This window comes from Scyliorhinus torazame, chromosome 3, assembly GCF_047496885.1.
Source record: "Scyliorhinus torazame isolate Kashiwa2021f chromosome 3, sScyTor2.1, whole genome shotgun sequence".
NCBI classification, from domain to species: domain Eukaryota; kingdom Metazoa; phylum Chordata; class Chondrichthyes; order Carcharhiniformes; family Scyliorhinidae; genus Scyliorhinus; species Scyliorhinus torazame.
Window position 1 is genome coordinate 64994383 of NC_092709.1, and position 18307 is coordinate 65012689.

An 18307-nucleotide genomic window follows, 5' to 3' on the forward strand; every position below is an offset into this window, starting at 1 on the left:
TTCCCTAATTTTCATCCCCTCATAACTCAAAAACTATAAGGCATAGGAAATTTTTAATCACACCAGTGACTTTGACATGTGAGATAATCCAGTACAGCAATTTTAATCAAAATCCGAGATGTAGTGGTTACATTTTTTAAAAATTTGTGATCGGTCATGGAACAACCCCATTGAATAAGATAACAGTGGTTACCCAGACCTCGTTGCTGGTTGCGAAGGGGCCCCCATAACAGTTCAAGCTTCAGGGCCCCAAAAATGGAGGTCCGCCACTGCCACTAGTTACAACATATCACTTTCTTAAAAAACTGTTTATTCCTGCTTTCTAACTGTTAACCAATCCTCAATCCATACGAATATATTACCCCATGCTATGAGCCCTAATTTTGTGTAATCTCATGCAAATGTTTTTTTGAAAATCCAAATACACTATATCCACAGGTAAGAGACTGCTGTGTGCTCTATTTCACAGAGACATGGCTCACCCCTGCCTCACTGGACTGTGCCATACAACCCGACAGCTTCTCAATACGCCGGATAGATGCACTGCGTCATCAGGCAAAGCGAAGCATGGAGGGATTTGCCTCCTCATCAACTCCTCCTGGTGCTCGGCCATGACGACCCAGGCGAACTGCTGCTCCCCAGATCTGGAATACCTGACTGTGAAATGCCGCCCGTACTACCTTCCACGAGAGTTCACTTCTGCCATTATCACAATAGTCCACATCCCACCCCAGGCGGAAGTGAAGGCGATACTTGACGGATTGCACACCTCTATAAATAAGTGAAACAGAATACCCGGAGGCCTTGTTCATCGTGGCTGGGAACTTCAATCAGGCCAATTCCAAGAGTGTACTGCTAAAATTACACCAACACATCTCCTGTTCCACTAGGAGCACCACATTCTTGACCACTGCTGCACAAACATCAAGGGCACCTACCAATCTATTCCCCAACCGCACTTCTCCCATCATTCAAGCAGAAACCTAAGCGGGAGAATCCGGCTAAGAAGGTCGTGCAGTGCTGGTCCGAGGCAACAGAAGAGGTCCTATGTGATTGCTTGGAGTCAGTGGACTGGTCCGTATTCAAGAACTCAGCGACCAACCTAAACAGGTATGCCACCACCATCACAGACTTCCATCAGCAAGAATGTAGATAACTGCGTGTCAATTAAGGTAGTATGTACATCCCCCTACCGGAAACCATGGTTTAATTGGGAGATTCACTCTCTACCAAAGGCCAGGTCTGAGACTTTAAGTCAGGCGACCCTGACCTATACAAGAAATCCAGGTATGATCTCAGCAAAGTAATCAGGGATGCCAAGAGACAATGCCAGAATAAATTATAGAGTCACAGACTAACGTCACGGACGTTATTGTGGCAAGGCTTAAACAACATTAGTGCGACAAAGCAAAGCCGAATAGAATCTCCGGCAACAGAGCAGCCCTCCACGATGAACTCAATGCATTCTAGGTTTGACCAGGAAACCATCAAACCATTGTCAACTGCCCCAGCAGCCTCGGACACACCCATACCTACCGAAGCTTCCGAAATCAGATCGGCCTTCTTGAAAGTGAACCCTCAGAAAGCGAGGGGTCCTGACGGGGTCCCTAGTCGTGCATTCAGATCATAGAACAGTACAGCACAGAACAGGCCCTTCGGCCCTCGATGTTGTGCCGATCCTTGTCCGAAACCAAGATCAAGCTATCCCACTCCCTGTCATTCTGGTGTGCTCCATGTGCCTATCCAATAACCGCTTGAAAGTTCCTAAAGTGTCCGACTCCACTATCACAGCAGGCAGTCCATTCCACACCCTAACCACTCTCTGAATAAAGAACCTACCTCGGACATCCCTCCTATATCTCCCACTCTGAATCTTATAGTTATGCCCCCTTGTAACAACTACATCCGCCCAAGGAAATAGTCTCTGAACGTCCACTCTATCTATCCCCCTCATCATCTTATAAACCTCTATTAAGTCACCTCTCATCCTCCTCCACTCCAAAGAGAAAAGCCCTAGCTCCCTCAGCCTTTCCTCATAAGACCTATCCTCCAAACCAGGCAGCATTCTGGTAAATCTCCTTTGCACCCATTCCAATGCTTCCACATCCTTCCTATAGTGAGGTGACCAGAACTGCACACAATACTCCAAATGTGGTCTCACCAGGGTCATGTACACTTGCAGCATAACCCCACGGCTCTTAAACTCAAGCCCCCTGTTAATAAACGCTAACACACTATAGGCCTTCTTCACAGCTCTATCCACTTGAGTGGCAAACTTCAGAGATCTGTGGACATGAACCCCAAGATCTCTCTGTTCCTCCACATTCCTCAGAATCCTGCCGTTGACCCTGTAATCCGCATTCAAATTTTTCCTACCAAAATGAATCAGCTCGCACTTATCAGGTTAAACTCCATCTGCCATTTTTCGCCCCAGCTCTGCATCCGATCAATGTCTCTTTGCAGCCTACAACAGCCCTCCACCTCATCCACTACTCCACCAATCTTGGTGTCATTAGCAAATTTACTGACCCACCCTTCAGCCCCCTCCTCCAAGTCATTGATAAAAATCACAAACAGCAGAGGACCCAGCACTGATCCCTGTGGTACACCGCTGGTAACTGGTCTCCAGTCTGAAAATTTTCCATCCACCACCACCCTCTGTCTTCTATGTGATAGCCATTTATTTATCCAATTGGCCAAATTTCCTTCTATCCCACACCTCCTTACTTTCTTCATGAGCTGACCATGGGGAACCTTATCAAACGCCTTACTAAAATCCATGTATATGACATCAATTGCTCTACCTTCATCTACACACTCAGTTACCTCCTCAAAGAAGTCAATCAAATTTGTGAGGCAAGACTTACCCTTCACGAATCCATGTTGACTATCCCGGATTAAGCTGCATCATTCCAAATGGTCATAAATACTATCCTTCAGGACCTTTTCCATTAAGTTACCGACCACCAAAGTAAGATTAACCGGCCTATAATTACCAGGGTCATTCCTATTCCCTTTCTTGAACAGAGGAACAACATTCGCCACTCTCCAGTCCTCTGGCACTATCCCCGTGGACAGTGAGGACCCAAAGATCAAAGCCAAAGGCTCTGCAATCTCATCCCTTGCTTCCCAAAGAATCTTAGGATATATCCCATCTGGCCCAGGGTACTTGTCGACCCTAAAGTTTTTCAAAATTGCTAATACATCTTTCCTCAGAACATCTACCTCCTCCAGCCTACCCGCCTGTATCACACTCTCATTCTCAAAAACATGGCCCCTCTCCTTGGTCAACGCCTCTCCTATCTCTTCTGACTTCATGCACAAGTTCCCACTACTGTCCTTGACCGGCCCTACCCTCACCCTGGTCATTCTTTTATTTCTCACATAAGAGTAAAACGTCTTGGGGTTTTCCTTGATCCGACCCGCCAAGGACTTCTGATGCCCCCTCCTAGCTCTCCTAAACCCTTTCTTTAGCTCATTCCTTGCTACCTTGTGACTCTCAAATGACCCAACTGTACCTTGTTTTCTCATCCTTACATACGCTTCCTTTTTCCTCTTGACAAGACATTCAACCTCTTTTGTGAACCATGGTTCCCTCACACGGCCATTTCCTCCCTGCCTGACAGGGACATACCTATCAAGGACACGCAGTATTTGTTCCTTGAACAAGCTCCACTTTTCATTTGTGCCTTTCCCTGACAGTTTCTGTTCCCATCTTATGCTCACTAATTCTAGCCTAATCGCATCATAATTACCCCTCCCCCAATTATAAACCTTGCCCTGCCGTATGGCCCTATCCCTCTCCATTGCAATAGTGAAAGACACCGAATTGTGATCACTATCTCCAAAGTGCTCTCCCACAAACAAATCTAACACTTGGCCCGGTTCATTACCCAGTACCAAGTCCAATGTGGCCCCACCTCTTGTCGGCCTATCCACATATTGTGTCAGGAAACCCTCCTGCACAAACTGTACAAGAACTGCCACATCCAAGCTGTTCGATCTATAGAGGTTCCAATCAATATTTGGAAAGTTAAAGTCACCCATGACAACTACCCTGAGACCTCCACGCCTATCCATAATCTGTTTTGCAATTTCTTCCTCCACATCTCTATTATTATTTGGGGGCCTATAGAAAACTCCTAACAATGTGACCGTTCCTTTCCTATTTCTAACTTCAGCCCATATTACCTCAGTAGGCAGATTCCCTTCGAACTGCCTTTCTGCAGCCGTTAAACTATCCTTGATTAATAATGCTACTCCTCCACCTCTTTTACCGCCTTCAGTACTCTTACTGAAACATCTATACCCCGGAACTTCCAACAACCATTCCTGTCCCTGTTCTAACCATGACTCCGTAATGCCCACAACAACGTAGTACCAGGTACCAATCCACGCTCCAAATTCACCTATCTTATTCCAGATGCTCCTTGCATTGAAGTAGACACACTGCAACCCACACTTGGATGTGCAGACCAACTGCCGGATGTGTTTGCAACATCCTCAACCTCTCGCTACTCTGTTCCAAGGTTCCACCTGCTTCAAGAAGACCACCATCATACCAGTGCAAAAGACGAACCAGGCAACGTGCCTCAATGACGATTGTCTAGTAGCCTTAACATCCATCATTATGAAGTGCTTTGAGAGGTTGCTCATGAAACACGTCAATGCCGTACTCCCAGAATGCCTTGATCCACTACAATTCGCATATTTCCACAACCGGCCCACAGCAAACGCCATTTCCCTGGCCCTACAGTCATCCCTGGAGCATCTCGACAACAGGGCTCCTATGTCAGACTCCTATTCATTGACTGCAGCTCCACCATAATCCCAGCCAAGCTCATATCATAGCTCCAAAACCTAGGACTTGGCTCCTCCCTCTGAAACTGGATCTTCGACTTCCTGACCCAGAGACCAAAATCAGTAAAGGTAAACAACAACACCTCCTCCACGATAGTCCTCAATACCGGGGCACCGCAAGGCTACGTACTTAGGCCCTACAATACGCCCTAAACACACACGACAGTGTGGCAAAATTTGGCTCCAACTCCATCTACAAATTTGCTATTGGGTCGGATTTTTTTCTTCATAGAATTTACAGTGCAGAAGGAGGCCATTCGGCTCATTGAGTCTGCGCCGACCCTTGTAAAGAACACCCTACTTAAGCCCACACCTCCACCCTATCCCCGTAACTCAAACCTAACCTTTTTTGGACACCCTATCCCCGTAAACCCATCTAACCATTTAGCATGGCCAATCCACCTAACCTGCACATCTTTGGATTGTTGGAGGAAACCGGAGCACCCAGAAGAAACCCCACAAAGAAACAGGGAGAATGTGCAGACTCCGCACAGACAGTGACCCAAGCCGGGAATCGAACCAGGGAGCCTGGAGCTGAGAAGCAACTGTGCTAACCACTGTGCTACCATGCCCATCTCGAACAATGATGAGTCAGAGTACAAGAGGGAGGTAGAGAACCTAGTGGAATGGTGTATAGACAACAATCTCTCCCTCAATGTCAGCAAAATTAAAGAGCTATTCACTGACTTCAGGAAGCAAAATATTGTACACACCCCTATCTGCATCAACGAGGTCGAGGTGGAGATGGTTGACAGCTACAAATTTCTAGGTATGCACATCACCAATCTGTGCTGGTCCACCATGTCATGCTACAACCAAGAAAGCAAAGCAGCGCCTATACTTCCTCAGGAAACTAAGGGAATTTGGCACATTGACTCTTACCAATTTTACAAATGCACCATAGAAAGCATCCTATCTGGCTGCATCACAGCCTGGTATGGCAACTGCTCAACCCAAGACCGTAAGAAACTACAGAGTCGTGAACACAGCATAATCCATCATGCGACCCCACCTCCCATCCATTGACTCCGTCTACACATCGCGCTGCCTTGGGAAAGCAGGCAGCATAATCAAAGACTCCCTCCCACCCAGGTTATTCACTCTTCCAACTTCTGCCATCAGGCAGGAGAATCAAAAGTCTGAGAACACGCACTAACAGGTTCAAAAACAACTTCTTCCCCGGTGTTACTAGACCCCTGAATGACACTCTTGTGGACTGATCTGATCTCTTCACACATCTTCTCTACTGAGTAGTACTGCACTCCGTATGCTTCATCCGATGACTGTGTCTATGTATTTACATTATGTATTTATGTATGTCCTATGTTTTTTTCATGTATGGAATGATCTTTCTGGACTGTACGCAGAACAATACTTTTCACTGTACCTCAGTACACGTGACCGTAAAACAAATCCCTCTGATCTGCACTCAGAAAACTCTTCACAGGTTTGTCAAATATGATTCGCTTTTCATAAAACCATATTTACTCTGCCCAACCATAGTATAATTTTCTAAGTGTCCTGTTATCATGCCCCTAATAACAAACTAGTATTTTCAACGAAAGAGAAAATGCTGGAAAATCTCAGCAGGTCTGGCAGCATCTGCAGGGAGAGAAAAGAGCTAAATTTTCGAGTCCAATGACTCTTTGTCAAAGCTAACAGACAGAGAAAGTGGGAAATATTTATACTGTGGAGTGAGAATGAAAGACGAGTCATAGCCACAGAAACCCAGGGAAACTGGGTGCTAATGGCCACAGAAAGCAAGGGGAAAGAATGCTAATGGCAGTCCCAGAGAGAACAAAAGATGTGAAAGGCCAAACAGCAGAGAAACTAACATCAGAAGGTGAACTGTAGGTGTGGGGGGGGGGGGGGGGGGGAGAAGCAAAGAGGAGAAAGGGTAAGGAAAGGTGGATAAGATTTGGGGGGGGGGGGTTAAATATATATTAAGACAGGAAATGGTAAAAGACAGTTAAAATTAAATGGGATGAAAACAAATTGGTCGAGGTGGGGTACAGCTAATCATCTGAAGTTGTTGAATTCGATCTTGAGACCGGAAGGCTGTAGCGTGCCTAACCGGAAAATGAGATGTTGTTCCTCCAGTTTGCATTGAGCTTCACTGGAACATTGCAGCGGTTCAAGGACAGACATGTGGGCATGGGATCAGGGTCTTTTGTTGAAATGGCAACCAATGGGAAGGTCAGGGTCCTGAATGCACCCAGACCGATGATGCTCAACAAAGCGATCACCCAGTCTGCAATTGGTCTCTCCGATATAGAGACCACATTGGGAGCAGCGAATGCAATAGACCAAATTGGAAGAGATGCAAGTGAAAACGCTGCTTAACCTGGAGTGAGTGTTTTGGGCCTGGGATGTTAAGCGTGGAAGAGGTAAAGGGGCAGGTGTTACACCTTGTGCGATTGCATGGTAAGGTGCCATGGGTGATGGGAGAGGTATTGGGTATGGTGAAGGAGTGGACTAGATTATCTCAGAGGGAACGGTCTCTGCGGAATGCTGGCGGTTCGTCAGCATTTTCTCTTTCCTTTCGGATTCCAGCATCCACAGTAATTTGCTTTTATCTAGTATTTTCATCCTTTTTTGAACAGCAGGGTGCTACCTTCCAAATCCACTCTGGAATCTAGTGAATTCTGGAAAAGCAAACGTTGTGCAGCCGCCTCTTTTAAAATCCCAGTGCAGGCCATCAAGTCCAGGGAACTTTTCAGCGTTTGGATCTATTAACGCCTTCGTTACCTGCCATTACATCAAACTGGCGCACAATCCTTCACTTCCTCAGTTTCCGGGTGGTGACAGTCCTGTACGGTTTCCGTGGCAAAGATGATAGTTTTTTTTTAAAAAGACCTACCAAAATCCCGTACTCCTCCAGAAGTGCCTCAACTCCCTTTGCGCTTTCGAGGCGTCCACTGTTATTGAATAAGATTGAGGTGCATGTTGTTGACGTTGTGCAGAAGCGTGCCGCTGCACTGTGCAGTACAGTAATGCTCCGACGAGAGCGACAAAGACACTCATAATTTAGCGTACACAAATCGATGGTCGGAGCTGCAAAGTCCTCGCACCAGCCTCACTCGGCATTTGGGGGAAACGCCTCGATCGGGAATTGTTCCGAATGTACTTCTTGCCGGGTCCTTCTTTCTGAAAAGTGTCTATAAACGTTGTTGCTGAGAATAAAAACCGTCTGACAGACTTCGCTGCACTCAGATCCTCCGCTTCACGGATGCTCCCTCTCCTTTTTGTTGGGCTCTGACAGCAAAGGGTGTCCGTCTCCCTCGAGACAACTGAGTTCAGTGAGCTCTCACGCGCCTTCCAGCCAAACAGCAGCCTCCCGTCCGCCCCGAAGCTGAACGACTGGCTCCACCCCATCGGCGTGATCACGTGGCCGCCGAGCCCAGGCCGGAAGTCTGGCTGCGGGTTGCCGACCGGCAACCAATGGTTTGAATGCTCGCGCCGGGGGGCGGTTGGATTTAAATTTGAACCTGATTCCGGCCAGCTCGCTCGTAGCGGAGAGACTCGTACGGTGCGGTCTCTCTCGGTTTGTGCAACTCTTCAACTCCCGTTTGAACAATGGCGAGGAAAAGGTGCGAATGTTGTTTTCCGATGTGCCCGTTGTTTCCCCTCCGCATAAATTGTCGTGTGCGGGGAGGGGGGAATGTTACAAAACATTTCCAAGTTCTTAATCCTCATGTTCGCTCTCTCTCTTCCCCCCCTCCACCCCCGATATTTTGAGCGTGGGTTCTGCAATGTTTTGAAAGCGTCTCGAGACATATTTCTTGGGATTTGATGTAACTAACTGTCTGCCCATCTGCGCAAATTTTATTCCAGCGAAGTTCTGGCTTCATCGATAGGCCACCTTCTGGATATGAAGTTGGTGAAACTCCAGAATATCTGGGATGATGTCGGGATTCAAGAAGACAAGCGGCTTGAACGGATGGCATCAGCAAAGAAATGCATAGAGGTATTTTAAAAGAAACGTTCAATGGAAATCTTATTTGGAGCAAGTGGCCAACGCAGCTGGCTTTAATGATGTACTATATTTTGGGATGTGTAGGTGACTTCTATTCGGCTATGGGTGTAGGCTTATAATTAATACTGTAATCCCTCTAATTTATTGGCCTATTTTCAGGCTTTGTAATTTAAAATAGTTTTTAAGACTGGCATAAACCAGCTTTATTCCATTGCTGCTAATGATCTGTGTGCAAAAGTCGTGTCATTCTCTGAACCAATTACCCCTCTCCCTGCCAAGGGCAAATTCACAATGTTGATGAGGTATTGTGTACCCCAAAAAGCCAGTTTACCACTGGAATTGGATGTGTTCTTGTGCCTATGACTAGATCATTGAAATTATTGTAACCGTCTAAAGCCAGAGTGGGTATTTGGTGATCCATGGCCACCATATCTGCAGTAGGTGTCTACAGTTTGAGGAACTGTGGCTTAGAGTTGATGCCACTGCATCAGTCATACCACAGTTCTGTGGTTGGGGATGGTCAGGTGTGCTGGTGAGGCAGCAATGGAGGTGCCTGAAGCCCTACAATTGTCCATAGATCCCTAGTCCTTGCAGTTTGAGTAGACAAGCAGGGACTACAGTGTGGTGGAGCTAACTAAATATGCCACTGTATATGGAACTATTCAAGTGGTGTAAAAAGTCAAAAGGATTTTAGTTTTATCGTTTGGATAAATATGGTGATCTGTTGAAGCATGAATCGTAAGGCCATTACCTGCCTGGTGCTGGAGCTAAGGGCATCTTTGGGCTGGGGAAGACCCTTTTGAGTAGATGGGGATGGAATCACCTGTCATGGTGCATGTGGACATTGAATGTTGTAGGACTAACAAATTGAGATGAGAAATTCATGAAAGGGCTGTCTTATGAGAAAAGACTGAGCAAACTGGGACTATACTGTTGTGTATTGGTATTGTCACTGGACTAGTAATCTGGAGACCCAGTGGTTCAAATCCCACCATGGCAGATAGTGAAATTTGGACAATAAAAACCTGGAATTAAAAATTTAATGATGACCATGGGCAGCTTGATGGCAGTGGTTAGCATTGCTTCTTCGGCACCAGTGATCCAGGTTCAGTTCTGGCCTTGGATGACTGGAGTTTACATGTTCTCGTTGTGCCGGTGTAGGTTTCCTCTGGATGGTCCAGTTTCCTTCCACAGTCCAAAGATGGGCAGGTTGGGTGGATGGCCATGCTACATTGCCCCTTAGTACCCAAAGATTAGGTGAGGTTACTGGGTTAAGGGTGGGGGAGTGGGCCGGATGGGGTGCTCGTTCAAAGAGTCAGTGCAGACTTGCTTGGCCAATACTGCAAGCACTATGGATTCTATGAGGGGGGGGGGGGGGAGAGGAAACATTGTCTTAAAAATCCCATCTAGTTTGTTCATGTCCTTTCCTTTAGGGAAGGAAATCTGCCATCCTTTCTGGCCTAAAGTAACTCTTGATTAAGAGCAGTGGTTGACTCTTAAAATGCCTTCTGAATGGCCTAGCCAGCCTAGGAATTGTTGGGCAGTAAATGTTGGCCCTGGCCAGCAGCTGTCATCTCATGAATGAATAAAATATTAATTGGTATTTAGAATGCCAATCTTATTGGAAAATAAGAGGAGACTTGACCAGGTAGATGCTGAGAGAATACTTACCCCTGTGGGGGAACCTAGAACTAGGAGGGCATAGTTTTAAAATAAGAATTTCCTTTAAGCCAGGAATAAGGAATTTCTTCTCTGGTTATTGATGCTTGGAATTCTCTTCCAATGAGTGTGGCGACTAGATCCTTAAATCAAATTCGGCATTGATCTACAAGAGTTGAGGATTATACAGGTCGGGCAGCAATGTGGAGTTAAACCATGGTTGATTATGGCCTTGCTGAAAGATTGAGCAGACTCTAGGGGCTGAATCCTACTTGTGTTCATAGCCACTTGCCAGTGGGAGATCAGTCCGTAGTTTAGAGATTAAGGATAGTATTGGATTTAATCGGTGGGGGAGGGGGGAGAAATAGTGGAATACTGGTAATGTCACTATTAGTAATTTGGGGGTTGTGGGTTCAAATCCCAACATAGCAGCTGGCAGAATTTAATTTCAATTGATAAATCAAGAATTAAAGTGTTAGTTGGTCACCATTATTGTCAACTATTGTAAAAACCCATCTGGTTCACAAATGTCCTTTTTTTTTCTTTACGGAAGGAAATCTGCTATCTTTATCTGGTCTGCTCCACATGGCTACAGGCAATGTGGTTGACTTTTAACTACTCTCTGGCCTAGCAAGCCACTCCTTTTTTTTTAAGGGAGGCTAGGGTGGGCACCAAATGCCTCATTGCATGACAGTAAAAGTCTTGGGTGCTTTGGTTGGCTTGGTATAAAGATCAGGGCTTTTAGAAGGATCTAAAGAGTAAATGTTGAACCTTTGGCAGGCAGAAATTATAATGAGAAATGGGGTAGCAAGAGATGTTGAGCAAAAATTGCCCGTCTTGCATACCAGAAATTGAGGGTCACTTAGAATTTGCCTGAGCCCCATTGTTAATTATGTCTCTGATTTTATCATTTGTTCTTGCCAATAACTGATAACAATAGCAACTATAGGAGACAGCCACATACAGGTCAGGAGAGTGTTGACCAGAACAATGTAAATTACCAAGCCGTGATACTGAACTATAAGGTTATCTAGTGATCAAAGAACATACAGTGCAGAAGGAGGCCATTTGGCCCATCGAGTCTGCACCGACCCACTTAAGCCCTCACTTCCACCTTATCCCTGTAACCCAATAACCCCATCGAACCTTTTTTGCACACTAAGGGCAATTTAGCATGGCCAATCCACCTAACCTGCATGTCTTTGGACTGTGGGAGGAAACCCACGTGGACACTGGGAGAACGTGCAGACTCCACACAGACCGTGGCCAGCAGGGATGGTTTATGTCAAGTTGGAGGTTGGTGGCCAAGAAGAACTTGCTTCAATATCTGAGTATCAATTGATATAGCTCAAAAGGGCAGAAAGCACATTGGGGAGAGGCTGTAGTTTTATTGTCACTGGACTAGTAACCTAGAGACTTTGGGGATGTGGGTTCAAATTCATGGTAGCACAGCGGATAGAATTGTGGCTTCACAGCATCCGGGTCCCAGGCTCGATTCCCGGCTGGATCACTATATGCGGAGTCTGCACGTTCTCCCCGTGTCTGCGTAGGTTTCCCCTGGGTGCTCTGGTTTCCTCCCACTAGTCTCGAAAGACATGCTGTTAGGTAATTTGGACATTCTGAATTCCCCCTCCGTGTACCCAAACAGGCACTGGAATGTGGCGACTAGGGGCTTTTCACAGTAACTTCATTGCAATGTAAGCCTACTTGTGACAATAAAGATTATGTAAATTCCACCACATCAGAAAATTCCCTGGAATGAAAAGTTAGGGACCATGCATCCACTGTTATAAAAACACATCTGACATGCTAATGCCCTTTAGCGAAGGACATCTGCCATCCTTACTGGTCTACATGTGGCCAACGCACTACCATAGACTTGGAGAAACTCTGGGGATAAAATTAAATTCCCAGGACCTGATGGTCAATGCATCATTCTAACTTTAAGGATTTGTTTGGTTATTTAAGATTCTGGAATTTGGGGATGGTAGGTAGGCTGGAGGCCCTGATTAGGGCTGAAGAAGTAATAGGGGGCCTGAAGGCCATGCAGTCGGGTAACGCCCCGGGGCCGGATGGGTATCCAGTGGAGTTCTACAAAAAGTTCTCGGATGTCGCAAGCCACCATCTCGCTGATATTAAAACGGGATAAAGATCCGGAAGCCTGTGGGTCCTATAGGCCAATCTCCTTGATTAATGTTGACGCTAAACAACTGGCCAAGATCCTGGCGTCCAGAATCAAAGACTGTACCGGATGTGATTGTGGAGGACCAAACAGGGTTTGTAAAGGGCAGGCAGCTGGTAGCCAACCTAAGAAGGCTACTCAATGTGATTATGATGCCCCCGGAGGGCAGAGAGGTGGTGGCAATGGATGCCGAAAAGGCTTTTGACCAGGTGGAGTGGGACTATTTATGGGAGGTGCTGGGATGGTTTTGGTTTGGGGAAGGCTTTGTGGACTTGGTTAGACTGCTATATCAGGCCCTGGAGGCTAGTGTAAGGACGAACCGGACAACATCTGATTATTTTCGACTATACTGTGGGACAAGATGGGGATGCCCCCTCCATTGCTGTTTGCGATGACCATAGAACCGCTGGCAATTGCTCAGAGCGACAAGGGGATGGAAGGGAATGGTCGGGGGGGGGGGGGGGGGTTTAGAACACAAGGTCTCGCTCTACGCGGATGACCTGCTTTTGTATGTGTCAGATCCAGTGGCAGGGATGGACGGGACTATGGAAGTCCTTGGGGAATTTGGCCGGTTTTCGGGGTACAAGTTGTACATGGCAAACAGCGAGATGTTTGTGGTGCAGGCAAGGGGTGAGGAGAATAGGCTGAGGAAGCTACCGTTTAGGATGGTTGGGGAAAGTTTTAGGTATACAAGTGGCGCGGGACTGTGGAAGGATGCATAAGTTGAACTTGTCTAGGCTGGTGGAGCAAATGAGCGAGTTTCAGAGATGGGATGCGCTCCCGCTGTCACTAGCGGGGAAAGTACAGACGGTGAAGATGACGATCCTCCTGAGATTCCTGTTTATTTTTCAGTGTCTCCCTATTTTCATTCCGTGGTCCTTCTTTAAAAGGATCACAAAATCATCCTGGGATTTATTTGGGTGGGGAAGTCCCCGCGGGTAAAGAGTGGGATGCTGGAGCGGAACAGTAGCGAGGGGGGACTGGTGTTGCCGAACCTCAGCAACTACTACTGGGCGGCTAACATAGCCATGATAAGGAAATGGATGGTGGGTACGGGGTGGGTTTGGGAGCGGGTGGAGGCTGCTTCGTGCAGGGGCACCAGCTTGGCAGCTCTGGTCACGGCTCCTCTGCTGCTCCTGCTGGCCAGGTACTCCTCCAGCCCTATAGTGGTGGCGGCTCTGCGGATTTGGGGCCAATGGAGGAAGCCTGCGGGGGAAGTGGGAGCGTCGGTCTGGTCCCCAATATGCGACAACCACCGATTTGTCCCAGGGAAGATGGACGGCGGGTTTCGAGCGTGGCGGGGGTGGGAAGGATGGGTGACTTGTTCCTGGAAGGGAGCTTTGCGAGCATGAGGGCGCTGGAGGAGAAGTTTGGGCTGGCAAGGGGAAATGACTTTCGGTACTTGCAGGTGCGGGATTTCGTACGTAGCCGGGTCCCGTCCCTTCCACCAAGGGGGATCCAGGACAGGGTAGTTTCCGGAGGCGAGATAGGAGAGGGGAGAGTCTCGGATATTTATAAGGAGCTTATGAGAGCGGAGGACACTAACTGAGGAACTGAAACTCAAGTGGGAGGAGGAGCTTAGTGGGGAGTTGGAGGGAGGCGTATGGGCAGACGCTCTGAGGAGGGTAAATGCAACCGCAACATGTGCCAGGCTCGGCCTGATTCAGTTCAAGTTAATTCACCGGGACCACATGACGGTGGCCTGGATGAGTCAATTCTTTGGACTGGAGGACAAATGTGCTAGATGGGCGGGAGGACCAGCGAACCATGTCCACATGTTCTGGGCGTGCCCAAAACTCAGGGGCTACTGGCAGGGATTTGCGGATGTCATGTCCCAGGCACTGAAAACAAGGGTGGCGATGAGTCCAGAGGTGGCCATTTTTGGGGTGTCGGAGGACCTGGGAGTCCAGGAGGGGATAGAGGCCGACGTTGTGGCCTTTGCTTCCCTGGTAGCCCGGCGACGAATACTGTTGGCCTGGAGGGACTCAAAAGACCGAAGTATGGCTGTCGGACATGGCAAGTTTTCTCGGCTTGGAAAAAATCAAGTTCGCCTTACGAGGATCACTATCGGGGTTCGCCCGGAGGTGGCAACCCATTCATCACCACCTTCGCGGGGAACTAATCGTGGGGAGGGGGGAAAAATAGGCGGGTCTATTTGCGAGAGAGTAACTGTTATTTGCACTATGTTTTTGTAATTGATATTTGCACACTAATGTATATTGTTACTGTTTACAATGCCAAAAATACCTCTATAAAATTATGTGTTTTAAAAAAAAAAAAAGATTCTGGAATTTGTTCCAGAAGATAGAACAAGAAAGAACAAAGAAAAGTACAGCACAGGAACAGGCCCTTCGGCCCTCCAAGCCCATGCCGCCCATGCTGCCCAACTAAACTACAATCTTCTACACTTCCTGGGTCCGTATCCCTCTATTCCCATCCTATTCATGTATTTGTCAAGATGCCCCTTAAATGTCACTATCGTCCCTGCTTCCACCACCACCTCCGGCAGCGCGTTCCAGGCACCCACTACCCTCTGTTTTATTTTTTAAAAACTTGCCTCGTACATCTACTCTAAACCTTGCTTCTTGCACCTTAAACCTATGCCCCCTAGTAATTGACCCCTCTACCCTGGGGAAAAGCCTCTGACTATCCACCCTGTCTATGCCCCTCATAATTTTGTATACCTCTATCAGGTCGCCCCTCAACCTCCTTCGTTCCAGTGAGAACAAACCGAGTTTATTCAACCGCTCCTTATAGCTAATGCAAGTTGGCAAACATTACACTGCTATTCAAAAAAAGACGGTAGAGAAAATGGTGAGCTTAGGCCAATTAGCCTGACAATGCTGGAATACAGTATCGTCTTGTCATGATTAGGAAAGAAGGACCTTTTATTTGGAACAAGCCAACATAGTTATATGAAAGAGAAATAGTATTTATTTATGTAACTTGGGAATCTGAGATGCAGTATAATTTGATTTTCAAGGAAGATTTGTTTTGTGGTGGCATCATGCTGAAGCTGGTGGAAATTACAGAGGATGATCTTTGAATGTGGCGACTAGTGGGGTGGAAGGTGAGCACCAGGGTGACCCTATCATAGTTCTGGAAGGGCGGGAGTAGAAGGAGTGAAGGTAGATGTGTGGGAAATGGGTTGAACCTGGTTTAGTGCCCTGCCAACCACAGGTGGGGAGAATCCTCGGTTAAGGGAAAAACCGACCTGTCAGAAGCACCATTTTGAAGGTAACATCAGAACAGATGCAACGGGGGCAGAGAAACTGGAATAATGGGAGCATATTGAATGTTGGAGCAGGCTGGATGGGACATAGAATCTTACACTACAGAAGAGGCTTGTCGGCCCATCAAGCCTGCACCAATAACAATAAAAGCTATTCTAATCTAAACTAATTCCACTTCTCATAACGTTGATGGTTATGATATTTCATGCACTCATCCAAGTACTTTTTTGAAAACATTTTATTAAGGCATTTATGATTTTATCACAATTTCAAATGTAAACATAACTCAGTAAATAACATCCCCCCCCCCCCAACCAGCAACCTAGCTGCTCTTGTTAATTTTGAAAATGTTAATCTTCCTTTAATCTTATAAATCCCAGGAAATCTAAACCTAGTTTGTAATTTTTGTAATTTAATCCCTGGTATTATTCTGGTAGCCTACACCGGACTTGTGACATGTGATGATGTCAGGACTCAACACCATATTTCCAGTTGTGGTCTTTCTGGTTTGGAGCCATGATCTGATGGGATCGCATTAGGATCACAAGCTCCCCTCCAAGGCAACAATGGTGGCTGGCGAAGGGACTATGTTGCTCTTTTTAGCCTTGGTTTATTAGCTCTGATTATTTCACCTTTGCTCACGAGTCGCCAGGTATCTTTCTGATACCGCCACGTGGTTCAAGTTCAAGTTATGATTAATAAGTCAGCACACCGTTTAGTAAGATTGAAATCAACGGTCATTTATTATATACAACAAGTAATGTTTGCACAATAATCCTACTATCTATATAATAAACCTATCACTACTGGCCAATACTTAACTTTAGGAAGAGCCCACCAGGTCAGGGAAACTAATGGCTTATCCAATTGGATCTGGCCCGCGGGATTCAAAAGGCTGCTACAGGTCGATGGCTAGGAGTCTTTATCAGATAGCGATCGCTGGACTCAAACTTAGGATTGCCGGTTGCTGTTCTTGCGGAGGTCTCGAGCATGCGAAGAAGGGAGAGAGAGATCTGAACTTGGCCCCTCACTTTATAGGGCCCGGGAGGCGGGAAGCCACTGCAGGCGCCGACAGGTCTGGCCTGGTATTCAATTGTTAATATGTTGCAATTGTTCCCGGGGATTATCATAGAATTTACAGTGCAGAAGGAGGCCATTCGGCCCATCGAGTCCGCACCGGCTCTTGGAAAGAGCACCCTACCCAAGGTCAACACCTCCACCATATCCCCATAACCCAGTAATCCCACCCAACACTAAGGGCAATTTTGGACACTAAGGGCAATTTATCATGGCCAATCCACCTAACCTGCACATCTTTGGACTGTGGGACGAAACCGGAGCACCCGGAGGAAACCCACGCACACACTGGGAGGATGTGCAGACTCCGCACAGACAGTGACCCAAGCCGGAATCGAACCTGGGACCCTGGAGCTGTGAAGCAATTGTGCTAACCACCATGCTACCGTGCTGCCCCTAATAGCTGATTAAACTGCAGATGTCTGGGTGCATGGGCTGTTAATAGCCCTGAGTATCGATCTGGGCCAACTTCCCCAGAGCCGAATATGCTATTCTGTCTGCAGCTGTCCGTTTCTGTCTTGTTACCTGCTTTTCCCAGCAGCCTTTCCGGTTAGCCACTTTAAATCGAGTTTTGGCCAAATTAATCGGGAAGCAGCCATTTTACGTGGCTACAATCCCGCCTTGTGATCCTAACGCGAAGCGTGAAGGATCACATAAATTTTGTCCCCTTCGTTCCCTGACCGGGGGGGGCACCTCCTACATGGCCACTACTCTGACCCTAGCTATGCACAAAAATTTACCTAAACCATTCTTGAGGGCGCTATGTCAGGCAGGCAGGGGCATGTATCAAAAAAATAAAACTGGGAGCCTCTAATTTTATCTCCATACTCTATACTCACTAAACATTGCATTATCCTATCTTCCTAAACATACAGTAACAATCACAGCATTCAATATACTCTTCCCTGGCTTGGCAGTCAAGCTCAGGATCATACATTTCTTTTTTGTGAAAATCGTTTGTACATCTCTTTATTTACAGTAATAACGCAAGTGAATACTCTTTATTCTTTATAGGTCGCGGGGGTCTGGGGTCTGGTCATAGCCGAATATCAGGGATCGGATCCGATATACCGGGGTTCGAGCGCGATACGCTCTCCTTTTCCATTTGAGGAGGCGCATGGTCTGTACTGCACAGCAGAGTATGGCCAATGCTAACAGTGCCTCAATGACGTACGATAAGGAGTACCAAGTTATGAACTTGGCACACCAGGATAATGCAGCGTGGCTGGTGACTGGGCCCTCGGTACTGCGGGGCAGTGAAACATTAACGGCAGGGGGGTGTTTGGAGTAATGGGGTCTGCGTTCCTGCGCAACCAAAAG

At 47.0% G+C, this 18307-nt stretch overlaps 2 protein-coding genes across 3 annotated transcripts in view; one reads left to right on the forward strand and one right to left on the reverse strand.

Moving 5' to 3' along the window:
- Window positions 1-8224, reverse strand: part of idua (alpha-L-iduronidase) — a 354201-nt gene extending 345977 nt beyond the window's left edge. Inside the window, exon 1 of one of the 2 annotated variants that reach the window (XM_072495758.1) lies at window positions 7721-8224. In XM_072495758.1, the coding sequence (XP_072351859.1) occupies window positions 7721-7884 (164 nt within the window). In that variant the 5' untranslated portion in view covers window positions 7885-8224. Of the gene's footprint in view, window positions 1-7608 lie in introns of both variants that reach the window. The other variant, XM_072495759.1, reaches the window with a different exon arrangement.
- Window positions 8225-8270: 46 nt separating this feature from the next.
- Window positions 8271-18307, forward strand: part of LOC140408496 (protein regulator of cytokinesis 1) — a 60634-nt gene continuing 50597 nt past the window's right edge. Inside the window, exons 1-2 of the mRNA XM_072495760.1 lie at window positions 8271-8450; window positions 8695-8827. Coding sequence (XP_072351861.1) covers window positions 8437-8450; window positions 8695-8827 — 147 coding nt within the window. The 5' untranslated portion in view covers window positions 8271-8436. The remainder of the gene's footprint in view (window positions 8451-8694; window positions 8828-18307) is intronic.